This window comes from Misgurnus anguillicaudatus, chromosome 6 (genome assembly GCF_027580225.2).
Source record: "Misgurnus anguillicaudatus chromosome 6, ASM2758022v2, whole genome shotgun sequence".
Lineage (NCBI taxonomy): Eukaryota > Metazoa > Chordata > Actinopteri > Cypriniformes > Cobitidae > Misgurnus > Misgurnus anguillicaudatus.
This window is the reverse complement of record NC_073342.2, coordinates 31,627,818-31,642,508: the sequence shown is the minus strand read 5'-3', so window position 1 is coordinate 31,642,508 and position 14,691 is coordinate 31,627,818. Positions and strand designations below refer to the sequence as shown.

The 14,691-nt window shown below is 36.1% G+C and overlaps 1 protein-coding gene and 1 long non-coding RNA gene across 3 annotated transcripts in view; one reads left to right on the top strand and one right to left on the bottom strand.

Moving 5' to 3' along the window:
• Positions 1 to 9,089, top strand: part of LOC129433594 (uncharacterized) — a 98,421-nt gene extending 89,332 nt beyond the window's left edge. The window contains exon 4 of the long non-coding RNA XR_008640424.2: positions 8,950 to 9,089. This is a non-coding gene — a long non-coding RNA (uncharacterized lncRNA). The remainder of the gene's footprint in view (positions 1 to 8,949) is intronic.
• Positions 1 to 9,138, bottom strand: part of wnt7bb (wingless-type MMTV integration site family, member 7Bb) — a 41,770-nt gene extending 32,632 nt beyond the window's left edge. The window contains exon 1 of one of the 2 annotated variants that reach the window (XM_055192231.2): positions 8,999 to 9,138. In XM_055192231.2, coding sequence (XP_055048206.1) covers positions 8,999 to 9,078 — 80 coding nt within the window. In that variant the 5' untranslated portion in view covers positions 9,079 to 9,138. Of the gene's footprint in view, positions 1 to 7,049; positions 7,479 to 8,998 lie in introns of those variants that run through there. The other variant, XM_055192230.2, reaches the window with a different exon arrangement.
• Between the last annotated feature and the right edge of the window lie 5,553 nt (positions 9,139 to 14,691).

The following is a 14,691-nucleotide window of genomic DNA, read 5'->3' as shown; positions in this document are numbered from 1 at the left end:
TCAGCAAATCAATGGTTTTACTACACTAACTATGGTTTTTGAATAGCATGGTTGTCAAAACCATGGTTATTTTGTGGTTACCATGGTTTTTCCACAGTAACCATGTTTTTTTAACTGTAGTAAAACCATGGTTAATTTTCATAAGGCTGGTTTTAGCCGGTCTTTTCAATAGGGCTGTCAAAAGCTAAACAGTTGTATCTGTTCTCATATCTGCAGAACTTGTAAATGTAACACAAGATTTTAACTTTGCAGTTTCTCAGAGTCGAGAGCAGACTTTTATGCATTATTTAACATTTATCTTTTACACGTGGAGACATGCACACATAAACAAAACTGTGAGAAAACATGTTAAAATCATGGGCGAAATCTGCCTGTGCCGATCGGATTTTGCTTTAGCCGTTTACAAGCTTTCCCCGATTAAAAACATTTTTACGCATACTTGCACGTTATCAGTTTATTAAGCATAATTGAAGTGAAACTGTGCTTGTAAACACAATAAAAACATCATTAAATAGAACAGAACAGACTTGAATAGAAAAACAAGCAGATTAAAACTGAATGATTTGTATAAATATCTAATTTTGGCATTTATGTTGTCATACTTCAGAAGCACACACATCTCTCTCTACTGTATATGATGATGTTCACTGTTAATACACCCATCCTAAAATGCACACAAAGTATTTCAGCACGCTGTGTTTGTATAAACCCTTTGGGCTTGTGTGTTTACGAACGCCGAACCCGTTCAGATATGTGTCTTTCAAACATGTCAGAGAGCAAGACCGTAAACGCTGGGATGCCAGCTTTGAAGAATGACGTCGCCAACCGCAGCGGACTTTACCGCAAACTAGGCGAGTTGCAACAGGCAGTGTGTGTGTCAGCAGAAGAAAGCACACTGGGGTGTATGGGACGCTGCCGTCGCTGTAACTTACTTTAGGACAGATCAAACGGTGTTAAATGAAGACGGAGAATGTTTATTGGAAATCGGATATGGTCGGTTTGATCCGTGTCTGGTTGTATTTCCATGTTCATAAAGGCTTAAGGATTACTCATAAATACAAAACGACATGTAGCTGAAGGAGCTCTGTCTAAAAAACATCTGCTTGAGCCGCTCACTTTTGGTCGGCGAGTGTCGAGGAGTGCATGTTTATTTGAACACTTCACTGAAGACAAACTAACACTCAGTCACATGTTAATACATTGAAACAATGCAGTATTTCTTAAAACCAATTCAGAGCCGTGTGTTCGGGTGTTATGCTGCAGGCATATGGGTGGAGAGATATGTTTCACCAGAATTAGGATCTTGTGCTGCCAAATCGCTCGCTCTGATCCAAATTCTAGTGAGCTGCCCACCTTGAGAACCCTTTAGACATCATAACGCTCTCAAAAATAATATTATTATTATATGCATGAACCACCTGTATATCAAAAATCGAATTCATTATAATAATTAACTTAGAGAGGACTAGTTAAGCAGTGCACAAACATCTCTCTTAAAATGGCTGGGTTAGGTTTAACCCATGTTGGGTAAATATTGGACAAAACGCATAGCTGGGTTCCAATTGACCCAGTGCTGGGCTGTTTTAAGTTTTAAGTATTACCCATGGTTGCATAACAACAACCCAACATTGGGTCATTTTTAACCCAGCATGCGTTCTGTCAAATACTTTTCTATCTAAATCAAATGTATTTACAGTATATAGCACTTTTTGCCATGTTGCATTGTCTTGAAGCAGCTTTAAAGTACATGAAGAACACAAGCATTGGGTCAAAATGGGACCAACCCAACCCGTTTAATTGTAATTTAACCTATGCTGGGTTGTTTTAACCCAATTGCTGGGTTATTATTACCCATGGTTGCATAACAACAATCCAACATTGGGTCATTTTTAACCCAGCATGTATTCTGTCCAATATTTACCCAGCATGGGTTAAAAAATAATCCAGTTAGATTGATGCATCTAGCATTGCTAAACAAGTTATGTGGAGATTAGGACTCTTTACAGTTAAATAACATTTTAACATTTTTCTATTTAAATCAAGTATTTATATAGCACTTTTTGCCGTGTTGCATTGTCTTGAAGCAGCTTTACAGTACATGAAGAACACAGAAAATAGGAAAATATGCGAAAAGAAAAATGCTGGGCTATTTTCAGCCCAGCGTTGGGTCAAAATGGAACCAACCCAACCCGTTTGGTTGTAATTTAACCTATGCTGGGTTGTTTTAACCCAATTGCTGGGTTATTATTACCCATGGTTGCATAACAACAACATTGGGTCATTTTTAACCCAGCATGTATTCTGTCCAATATTTACGCAGCATGAGTTAAAAATAACCCAGTTATTTTAAAGTGATGTATCTGGCATTGCTGAACAAGTTATGTGGAGATTATAGGACTCGATAACCTTTAGCATTTTTGTATTTAAATCAAATGTATTTCAAATGCGCTTTTTTGTCATGTTGCATTGTCTCGAAGCAGCTTTACAGTACATGAAGAACACAGGAAAAAAATGCTGGGTTATTTTCAGACCAACTTTGGGTCAAAAATGGGACGAACCCAACCTGTTGGGTTGTAATTTATCCTATGCTAGATTGTTTTAACCCATTGTTGGGTCAAATCTAAACATTTCCTAGATTAATTTTACCCAACGTTTCTTTTTGACCCAACGCTTTGTTGAAAACAACCCAGCATTTTTTTTTGTGTATATAAAAGACACTGCAAAAAAATGACTTTCTTGCTTAGTATTTGTGTCTTGTATTCAGTAAAAACATCTAAAAATTCTTAAATTAAGATGGGTTTTCTTGATGAGCAAAATGACCTAGGAAATAAGTCTAGTTTATAGACAAAAAAATACAATTTAAGTGAATTTGTACTTAAAACAAGCAAAATTATCTGCCAATGGAGTAAGAAAAAAAATCTTGAAATAAGTTAACTTTTTTCATAAACACCCCATTGGCAGACATTTTTGCTTGTTTTAAGCACAATTTCACTTAAATTGTATATTTTTGTCTAAAAAATAGACTTATTTTCTTGGGTCATTTGCTCATTAAGAAAATACGTCTTAATTCAAGAATTTTTAGATATTTCTAAACAAGACAAAATACTAAGCAAGAAAGTCCTTTTTGCAGTGTACGTTATTATTGCACATTTTATAATCCTTATATAAAAGATTGTAAACAGTGTAGTTTTCCAGAGACTATAGGACATGTAGTCAAGAAATATGATCGATGACAGGTGTATGAAACTACACAAAATTACATAAGAAAATCTTAATAAAGGATAATTTTTGTGGCTGTATTTGAATTAAAAATGATTTTAAGGACAACATAAGATAAAATTTGATCTCATTGCATTGTTTAAGAAACAATTAAAAGGCTCTTAACATGGACTTTACATTATAGTACCCTACTCTAAAGAAAACATGTTTAACTTAAGACATCACTTTTAATAAAATGACAGTAACTTCGAACTGAAAATGCACGCATAAACAATTCAGAAAGATGATCATAAAGTCATGTAATCTCATCTACAACTATATTATGCAAGCATATTTTTTCACAGCAGCTCCATGAATGAAATCGTGTGCCACCGAACATGATCCGCTCCAGAAATAAATGAGACCTTCCACCCTTTCATATTTATTTGGCCTTCATTTAAAACCTCTCATTATGGCTGAACTGTTCATCCACGGTCATAAAGTACCAGCTGACGTGGTTTCCTGGTTAAACAAGTGATGTCTTAAGTTAAACAAGTTGAATATAGACTGTATTCTTTATAATGCTGTTATAAAAGAATTGTTTCCCCTAATTTTTTATTTCAATACACATGCTAACTTCAATCTGTCCATCAGTAATGCTAGTATACATTTATGTACCCTTCAACAACACGTCCGTCATCAACTAATGCAAAACTTTCCTATCTGAAAATAACACTGCTTTACCAACCAACACTTATATAGCCCCAAATGTAAGTTTAATTGTGGTTCATATAAAATATGACAAAATAAATCAGTACCGTCCAGCGAGGAAGATTTCAAACACGAGCAGGATTTCCTGGTAAATGAGGAATAAATAATCGGCGGGATGAGTAAATGCACTTTACTTTTAAACAGAAGAAAATAAATGTTCTCCAGGCACTTGGCTCCGGCTATCACGCAGTCCACTTTACTTAAAACAAATCCAGCTAAAACAAACTCCAAACTACCGGCATGGCACCATACGCTTAACGAAAATGTCTGTATATACATAAATCTTCAGAATAAGAAGAGTTGTGACATTTATACCTCCATTTATTATTGTAGGATCTCTTTCAAAATAAGAAATTTTTTTTTGTTTGAAAAAAAGTATAAATGTCATTGTTTTGGGATATATTTAATGATACAGCCATATATTAAAGGGGACATAATGTATACGTGCACTGCTATAATTAATTTTCGCGGTGATGTTTCTTCTTATCTCCCTGGTTTGTTAGTATTTAATATTTGATTTGCAAAAGCTACGGATTGAAAAGCAAGTACAGTAATGTGTTTGAGAGAGAGAAAGAATCCCTCAACCATGAGTTTTTATTCAATAACATTCATGAATAAAACTCAAACATGTCCTTTAATACTAGCACAGACCACGTACTTCCTTTATATCCTGCAATTAAAAGCCCCTAATTCCACGAAATGTATCAAGTTTGCTGTGTGCCGAATAAAGACGGTTTAAGATGTAAAAACAAACAGTGGTGTCATTTGTGATGTGCAGACCGGCGCTATACATAGACCTGCCCACTTAAACAGCACCAGAAAGCCACATCTATTTAAAACATCGAGTTCGGGGGTCCGCATGCCAAAATTAAGACCTTGGTCTGGAGGTCTTTGAACAAAGAGGAGGCAGCACGACAAAAATTATTAGTGAAAGTTTGACTGATCTTAAAGACGACGTGTGCTGTATGAAAGAAATTCACAACATGGTTTTAATTCACATCGCAGTCTTATTGTGAGATGCATTTTGTGACGACAGACAAGTTCAGCCAATGCATCCCATATTGTGTGACAACATCCCCCACTAAAGAACTCAATATTTATAGCTTTGCATTTATATCATTACATGTATATCAATTGTGCCTATTTACCGGAGTAAAAGTAGTATCCAGCCCCAGTTTACTCTGCTAATATAAGTCAAGTCAAATGTATTTATATCGCGCTTTTTCTAAATGTTGCATTGCTATAAAGCAGAATTGCATGAAAGAAACAAAGAGAATTCCTGTAAATATTTTATATAGAGTAGAGTACAAATTTTATTGCCCTCATAATGGATATATTTATAACATTAGGAGGTGGTTTCCCAGATTAATCCAGGACTAGGCTTTAGTTATATTAAGACATTTAAATCGTTTTTACAAACACTGTACAAAAAACTATTCTGGTGTGCATCTCAAGACAAAACAATGGCACTGATATATGTTAAGATAAGATGTTTTGACATCAAACATGCATTTTAGTCTGGGACTAGGATAAACCCTGTCCCATAATCTAAAAAAAATTGTCTTCAACTATTGGACATTTAGTCAATTAATATGATAAATAACATCCATCCTATTAAACTAAACAAATCCTTTCCTATATTACATAAATATATAGCCTTTAAAAGTAGATTTTTTTTATATAAGAGTAGGAGTACCACAGCAATGTACAAATAAAATACATTATTAAGTGTTACTGTAATGAATTACATTTCTATGCTGAATGTGAAACACAATCATTGTGATGTAAGGTGCACCAATAGAAATGAATATCAGACATGAGAACAGGTGAAAGTGTTGTATCGTCTGTGTGTTAAACCCGAATATACACAGACATACACACGGTCTGAATCAACTGGGCTTCTCTGCCACTCAGTGGCCAAATGAAACTCTCTCTCTAACACACAACGTTTACATTTTACACAGGCAAAAACATCTCTATCCTCTTAAAATGTGCAGTTATTGGTACATGTCCTGTCTCTTTAGGTGAAGTTGATTCAGATCAAATCATATTTCATGAATTTACAAGCAAACTTGTAAACCGAATAACTTCATTAGCTTATGATCAATTTTACACAGGAAGAGTAACACAATGGGACGCGTGGGAACAAGTAAAGGTTTCCCAGCATGGCATTATTCATAAAGCTTATCTAAATCAAATATTAAAGATCATATTTACTCTGTGTGTTCCTTCAAAAAAAAAAAAACACTGCATTCAGTATTTGCAGGAAACCTGCGTGACTTTGCTTGTTTTATCCTTTCATCCATCTGCACTGCCAGTCAAACATTTGGACACACCTACTCATCCTTAATCATTACTATTATTTATCACAAATATATCAAAGTCATCCAAATTAATAAATAATACCACCAGTAGTTTTGGTGACCAAAAATCTTCATGGACACCCGTTGACTGAATCACAGCTCTGTTCATTTTCAAACAACTACAAAGTCGAAAAAACCTAAAGCATTCCTGTTGGCATTTCTACCATATTTTAGATAAGTTAAGGATCTTTACAAGATTTTTCTTATAGTTCAACACAAAACACATAATTTCCTTCACCGTTATGATTTACAATAAGATATAACATCCAAAGAAAATCTTTTCAGGAGTTTACATCTCCAATAGCTTAGTTTTTCTTAATCTGCCCAATAATAGCAGGACATTAATTCTATATAGTCTCACAAAGTCTTATCCCGTTGATTTTTATTTGATACCCATTGATTTTTTAGGATTGGTGCCAAATTATGCTATATATTGTAATGCGTAACTGGTGGATTGATCCAGGATGTCTTTAGAGGAGTTCCCATGTAAACTAAACACTTGTTGGCTGCTTCTTTCACTGTCTAGTTCAACTCAACCATTCATATAAGAGATTACATTCGTATTTCTAAAAGGAAAGTAGAACTAATAGAATCGATCTTCGTCTACAAAACTAATTCAAACATTTAGATCAAGAGCAAGTAATGCGTCCAGATTTGTATTGTAAGTATACGCAGATTAAATGAATGTGACAAATAGGTGTACGTTTGGAGACTTACAGGTAACTGCCGCTGGTGAGGATGAGGAAGATCTGCGGGTAATACACAGACAGCAGCACACTACGCGATGAGAAGAGGATCATGGTGACACATGTGGAGCTTTTCTGACGGACTGAGAGACAGAAACGCGTTTAAGTCCCGCTGCGCGTCCGCGGTTTTCGTTAACGGAGCTTCTTTTACGCGGCGCGTAACTCCCAGACGCGTGTGTGTGCGGTGGAGACGCGCTGTATCATCGCGCTGTTGTTTCGCTGCTCGGAGCGGATTGATGGTTTTTTGGGGATGGAAACAGAAGTGGCTCTCTCCTCTCCGGAGACTCCGGGCTGCCATTGGGCAGAGAACGGCACCATCCGCCCACTTTTGGTGCGCACTTGGATAAAGGGCCCGCTAGGGGCCAAAATGACAGCGCGTCCGTGCCCACTGATGGATGAGGTAACTGGGTGCCCAACTTCAGTTCAAATGTTTCATTATCATCTCAGGAAAAAAAAGTATTTACTTAGTATTTACTTGAAATGGTTTCAGCTTTTCACTATACTAGAGAGAGCGCATCTGGGAATAATGTTATTTTGGTGGTCATCATAGTCCATCAACAGACCCCTGAATGACCATGGCGCTCTTTCACTTTCAAAAGTCTTTATTTTCTCATGGCTTCATACAAAAAAGTTGAAAGTGTTTTTTAAAGTTAGATATTAGTTTCACCGATCATCCTGTTTAAAAGTTTACACACCACTTACTCGTTAATCTATCATGTTGCCTTCTTAATCAAAAGCAAACTGTGGTATTATTTTATCGTACAAATATTGTGCAAGGAGCTTAACTGTACGCTATGCTTTTATAAATACTTAGGTCGACTTTATTAGCGTGCTGAGTGAAACATGCATGTACCTGCATGTGCTATATGTCATCATAGTTAAGACAGTAAAGGGGTATAGTGACAGATATCAAGCCTCAGGGGTGAGAAAACAGGTTTGACCTGACAAGACCCCACATTATCTGGAAATCTCTGAGCATGCTTTCCGCCATATGAGGTCTTGTGAGCCATCTTCTGTGTCTGAAGATTGCATGATTGATCGCAGTGCTTTGACACAATGATGAATGCACTCATAAAAGTCTAAAACTCTTGTGTGGTGCTTTAAAACTGTGAAGATTTCCACTTTAAAAGCCTCTCGTCGGTTCATGCACGCATATGCAGATCCCCAAATGATATGAAAAGGAAATGGCATAAAAAGCAGGGAAACATAAGAATTAAAGCAAAGCAATAAGTTCAACATAATGCATAAATAATTGATAGGCTAGATGACAGATGACCCTCTCTCGCAATACGAACAAATCCCAAAAGAATTCAGGTGAGGTCTTGCAAAACTGCAGGGTAATGGAATGTGGAAATACAACTTGGCGTGCTGTTATTACTGAGAGCACAAAGAATGAGAGAAAACATGCTGTAAACTCGTTCACAAAGCCAAATCCGAAGACTTATTTCATATACATGTAAGCTAAAAGTGCCGTTCTGTCATTTGCTCAAGTTTAGTGCATGTTATCAGTTGCATGCATTTAAAAATGCAATGCATTGGAGAACTAATAAGTCTGGTTAGGTACAGGTGCAAGATGCAATGCAACAAATGTGAAAACATGACTGCAGGTGCACACTGAAGTTACTGAAGCAACATTGTATCTAAAACATATAGCGCTGAATTTGTTAACATAGCGTAAGTGCACAGATTCACTCCTGTTTTTGTTTATTTTTTAGATAGCTTACAAATTGTGTTCGTGGACTCTTTACATTTTATGAATGTTTTAAGAATAAGTTCATTTTAAATGGTCCTGCTGTGATTTTTCTTAGTATAAATATGTATTTTGTTAATAATTAAAAGTAGATAAAAGCTATTGCATGCTTTTTTTAAAGATTTGCATTACTGTTTTACCAACTTTTCAAAATCGGAGCTGGAACTCACCCGAGTCTGGAATAAATGATGCCAAAACAGAGGAGCACATTAAAGATCCAGAGTCGCAGGGGTCTGCTCATGGTGTCCATTCAGTGAAGATATCCAGCTCACATGGGCCACTCCGTTCCACCTGCGCAGGTAAACACGCTGTTTTTGTCTCTCCGACGTGTCTTTCTGATTCTCTGTGAAGTTGGAAACCTGAGAGCCATAGTCGGGTCTCAGAAAGTCGCTGAAGGATGCCTCTCCGACGAGTCTTTGAAGACTGCTTGTGACGAGCTCTTTGTTTTTTAAGGAGGACCGAGTGGAGTGTTTTTAGGTGAACCTGTCATGAGAGTCGAGTTCCTTCTTCTGTGTCCCTGCTGGAATGCCAATGGTTTTATGTTCCAGGGCTCATGGACCGCTGTTGCTGGTTTGTTAAATTCTTTCCATTTCTCCGCAGGTGAAAGTCTAGGGCAGGTAACACAAGCCCTTATCCACGCCCCTTCGGCTTTACGCTCGCAGATGAGAGCTTTTTACAGGCATGAAACACGTGCTGCATGGGCTGCAAATGCGAGGCATGTGGGTCCAGCCCTCTCTTTTCATCATGAAAACTGCTTTAGATTCATTGCATAATCGTGCAAAAAAAAAAAGATAATTTCTTGTGTACACCTCTCATGCTTGATATTTCATAAATCATCAGGCTGCAGGGGGAGGGCCGTAAGAGAAGACTACTTATGTAAGATTACCTAAATGTCTCTTTCAAAGAGTTTTGCATGTACAATTGCATCCAAACATTGGGATGAAGTGTTTAGTTTACTTAGAAAATGATCAGAATTTGGATCTGTGCGTTCGGTGTATTCTCAATTCGCCATTAAGAGTAAGTAAAATCACATGTTTCCCATATTTCTCTTCTACAAAAAAATACTCCAGTAATCTCATGCATGTTACAACAAGTTAGCAGATCTCGATCAGACTGTCATACGTGACTATTGTTGTAAAGAAAAAAGTCATGCATATGTTTATTATACACATGTTATGTAAAGCAATGACAGACCTGCAATCCTGTAGCATTTAAGTTAATCTCATTTGTCCAGAAGACAACAGGTCAGTAAGGGACATTTGCATCTGATCTGAGGGAGTTAAACACTCCCTCTAGTGGTGAAAAATAAATTTATGCTGTGAACCTACTATTACCCATAAAAAATAACCAATTAAAAAGATCATTTCTCATAGACATCAGAGATTAAATGGAGAGCAAACTTCTGAAGTCTCCTTGTGTGTCGAATATTTCTCCTGAGAAAAAGACCGAAGTCAGTCTCCGTTAGTCTCCAAGCAGTTTTCCATCTAATATCCGTCCAGACATCTAGGCTAAAACAATGCAAAATTTGGGCGTCAGTGAAAAGACGTCTAACCATAGCTCAAAAATAAATGAAATCAAATAAATCAATAAGTGAAAGCAAACAGCTTGTAATCATCGTTGACTTTGCTTACATGATGAAAACTTGCTTACATATCTCAAAAAATAACTTTTTTGGCAAAACTACACGTAACCAAATTCAAGTTTATTTTGGACAGAAGTGCACTGCTGGACTACAGTATTTCGGGTTATAGTTAACCTATAGAATGAGAAATGATGTCTATTACTTGCTGGGAACCGTATGCCATTCTTACAACATCTGGTAAACAACAACGAAATTTGAGTTAAGTGTTTTCAGATTGATGATTTACTCTGAATTGTTGTTTTATTTCCATTTGGCATTGATTTTTCCCGGCTGTCCCAGATGCGGTGATCTATTTCTAGACGTGACTCGTTGGGAATGACTAAGCAGCGTTGTTGTATAGTTACTAAGTAATTAGTTACTCTAATTTAATTACTTTTCTCTTGAAAAAGTAAAGTAAGGGATTACTTTTTACTTTTGATGTAACTTAACTCATTTCCCACCAGACATTTTTTTTAAAGTTGCACGGCAGCATATTTTGTGATTTTCACAAACATTTCACAAAATGCCTTCCAGGAAATTTTTCTTCAAAAAAATATATAAACATACAAATGTATCAAATGAAACACAGACCCTTTGCTTTCAAACAAACAATAAATAAACAAACAAACAAAACGGGGGAAAAAAACGGTTTCATCCTATCTATATTTTTTCTCTGCTTATAAACTCTTAAATATGGGTATTTTTCTTTAAAAACATTTTTTTAGCAAAAATCTGAAATAATTGCATTTTTTGTGAAGGATTTTTGTTAGAGATCAAATTCAGAATGATTATTAAAACATACACAGAGTTTAAAATGAGTAAATAACGTTTTGGCGTCAGTTTTTCATAAATTGGGTAATCTAGCCATCTAGTGGATAATCACGGTATTGCAGATTAACATAAAAACTCATCAGGAACACGTTTTTAATGCAAATGTTTTCTTTTTATTAACGAGATAACTCATCAATGGCGGGGAAAGAGTTAATACTGTAGACTGCAGAACAATTACTGTAATACAACAGTCCTTTTAACGTCAAAATTTGAAGTGTAATGTTATAATGCATGGTTTTCACAGCCCAGTCTCATGAAATTTTGTTATATAGTCACGTAACTTTTTTATTCTTTTTTCGTGATATTATCCCGAATTTCCGCATTTTTTCCTGGTCGTATAAAAAATTCCTGTTTTTGTGTGATTATTACGTATTGGTTACTCAACTGTTGTCCTATTTTCTTATCATTGTCGCTTCGGTTTAGGGTTAGATATCAATACATAAGAATCACACGAAAACAGGAATTCGTAATACTATCACAAAAAAATGCAAAACCTCGTGATAATATCACAAAAAAAGAATCAAAAGTTTACATAATTATATCACGAAACCTCGTGAGACTGGGTAGGGTTTTTATGTATCCTTCTCACTTTAAAGATGCAGTGTGTAAATTTTAGGAGGATCTCTTGACAGAAATCCAATATAATCTACATAATGAACAATATTGTTTTTATTACCTTAGAATGAGCCATTTTTATCTACATACACCGCGGGTCTTCTTACATTGAAGTCGTCATTTTGTGCCGCCAGTACACACAGACAAACTGCACTACAGAGCGCGTTTTGTCACTATTGTATTTTGTCTTAAACAACGAAATGTTGGTCCTGTGGTGGCTACCGTAGCTTCTCTATGCGTTTCGGTAAATGGTGGACTGAGCTGTTGGTTGCAATTGACAATCTCACTGCTAGATGCCGCTAAAATATACACTGCACCTTTAAATACTTTGGTGGGTTAATAAGAATAATGGTAACACCAGTGCTTTAAGTGGGCCGGGACGCCCCAGTACTCAGTACCGCCACTTCCAAAAATAGCTCTTGAGCGTACCACCACCTCTCCGTGCGCCAAGAACGTGCTTTTAGCATACCGGAGCGCTCATTTGCACATCTGTTTAAATATTCAGAGGTTTAATTTAATCCTTTGGCTGCGCTGCGGCTTTTCAGAGCGCCTTTAATGTACGCTTCCTAATTCATCCCACCGAGGGCAGAGACTACATTACCCATACACCCTTGCGTTTACAAGTTAAAAGCGCATGCGTCAGTCAGTCAGTGTCAACGTGCTCTGGAGAGGTGTGTGTTTGTGTGTGAAACGCGCAACCATAGCTGCTCGGTAAAAATGAAAATACAATGAACACTTAATATGCCCTCATTGTTTTAGACTCTGAGTAGTAAAAGAACAAGGTCAGAATCAGAGGACTCGCTGGCTGACATCCCACCAAGCCAGAATGATATCGCTGCAGGTCAGACGCAAGCCTTATTCAATACCCTTTTATAGGTACGTGATAATCTCCGCTGTCGCGGCTGTCAGTTTGGTTCCCCTCGAAAACATTCTTGAAATTGTAATAGACATTAAGTTTAATTGCTAAACTACAAGTGAACGATAAAACCCCTTCAATATAGGAGTCGAGTCAGCAAAAATAAAATAAAATAAAATAGAGTACCGGCACCTCTTTTGGGCCACTTAAAGCACTGGGTAACACTCTAGTGTAGTTTCTCTATTAACTGGTTGTTGGTTATTATCATTAATATTACTGAGATATTGGCTGTTTATTAGTACTTAAATAGCACATAATAATGTCTTATTCTGCAAAACCTTATTCTACATCCTCAATCCTACGATACTTAAACTTAACAACTGCTTTACTAAGTATTAATAAGCAGTGAATGGGAGTATATTGAGGCAAAAGTAGTTAATAGTTAGTTAACTCATTCCATTTTTTAAAGTTGCCCGCCAGCATTATTTGTGCTTTTCACAAAAGTTTCACATAATGCTTCATCCTATCTATTTTTTTTCTGTGCTTATAAACTCATAAATATGGGTATTTTTGTTTAAAAAAAATTTTTTAGCAAAAAGCTAAAGTAATTGCATTTTTGTGAAGGAATTTTGTTAGAGATCAGATTCAGAACGATACTAAAAACATACACAAAGTTTAAAATTAGTTAATAACATTTTGACTTCAGTTTTTTCATAAATTGGGTAAGTGCGCCATCTAGTGGAATTGCAGATTAACATAAAAACTCATCAGGAACACGTTTTATATGCAAATGTTTTCTCTTAATTGACGAGATAACTCGTCAATGGCGGGGAAAGAGTTAATAGTGAGAATTGGACCTTAAAAAGTGTGACCAGAATAATTGATGTATCAATCTTTGTATCATTTACTAAATAGGATTTTTAAAAAGTAATTAGTAATAAGTCATTAAATACTTTTTTAAGAGAGTCATTTGTACAGTATCTAACTACATAATTGAACTAGTAATTAATGAGTAACTTTTCCAACACTGATCATATGGTAACCCAAGTTAACTTAAAACATTTTGCTGTAAGTTTAATACCGAGACCTTTTATCAAAGGATAAATCTGCATTAACTATTTCTCGTTGCTGCATTAAAGAAATAATTGAGATCTTTTTTGATTTTCCGAGGCCTGAAGTATGGATTTTCCTACCGAATGTAAACGTGGCGAGCACATGGTTAGTCTTACAGACACGCGCATTTAAAATGAAGTAATGATTCCTCAGTACTTCCTCTTATAATAGCACAAGTATGTCACTCATCTGTACAGATGGTTCATTTTTGTTGACAGAGAGAAACCAACAAACCACAGAAATGCTTTGTTCCTAGACATCACTTTTTTAACAGTTTTTAAAAGCTCACTTCAAAACAAGCTCACTATTACAGCAGATGGACGCTTGATGGATTAAAGCTCAATATGGAGCTGCTCATCGTGTTTGAAGTGTCCATATAAAAGATGCTGTTGTTTGTCACCGTGACTGGGATTTTTTTGATTTAGGTTTATTGAAATGGTAAAGAAGTCCCAGTCTGCCGGTTTATGGAGTCCAAATTGTCAGGAGAGCAATGTTTTTTGTGTTTTCAGGCCACATTAAAAACATGTGACGTGTGCGTGCAGACGATTTTTGTGCTTTATTCGAGTGAAATGCATTTCCAGGGATTTCGAAAAAAGACAAATATGACACGTATAGAAAGACGTGCAGGTCGAATTAAAGCCGCATGTTTTTCCATCGGGTGCACTATGAAACCTCAAGACAGTTGACTTAATGATTTATTTTATCTTTATTTTCAACAACTTTTACATCTGATGAGACTGTGAGTGGTGTATGTGATTGTGAATGATTTATGTTTAGTATAGAATGCAAATGCGCTGATGTTTACACAACAATGATGCAGTGAAAAA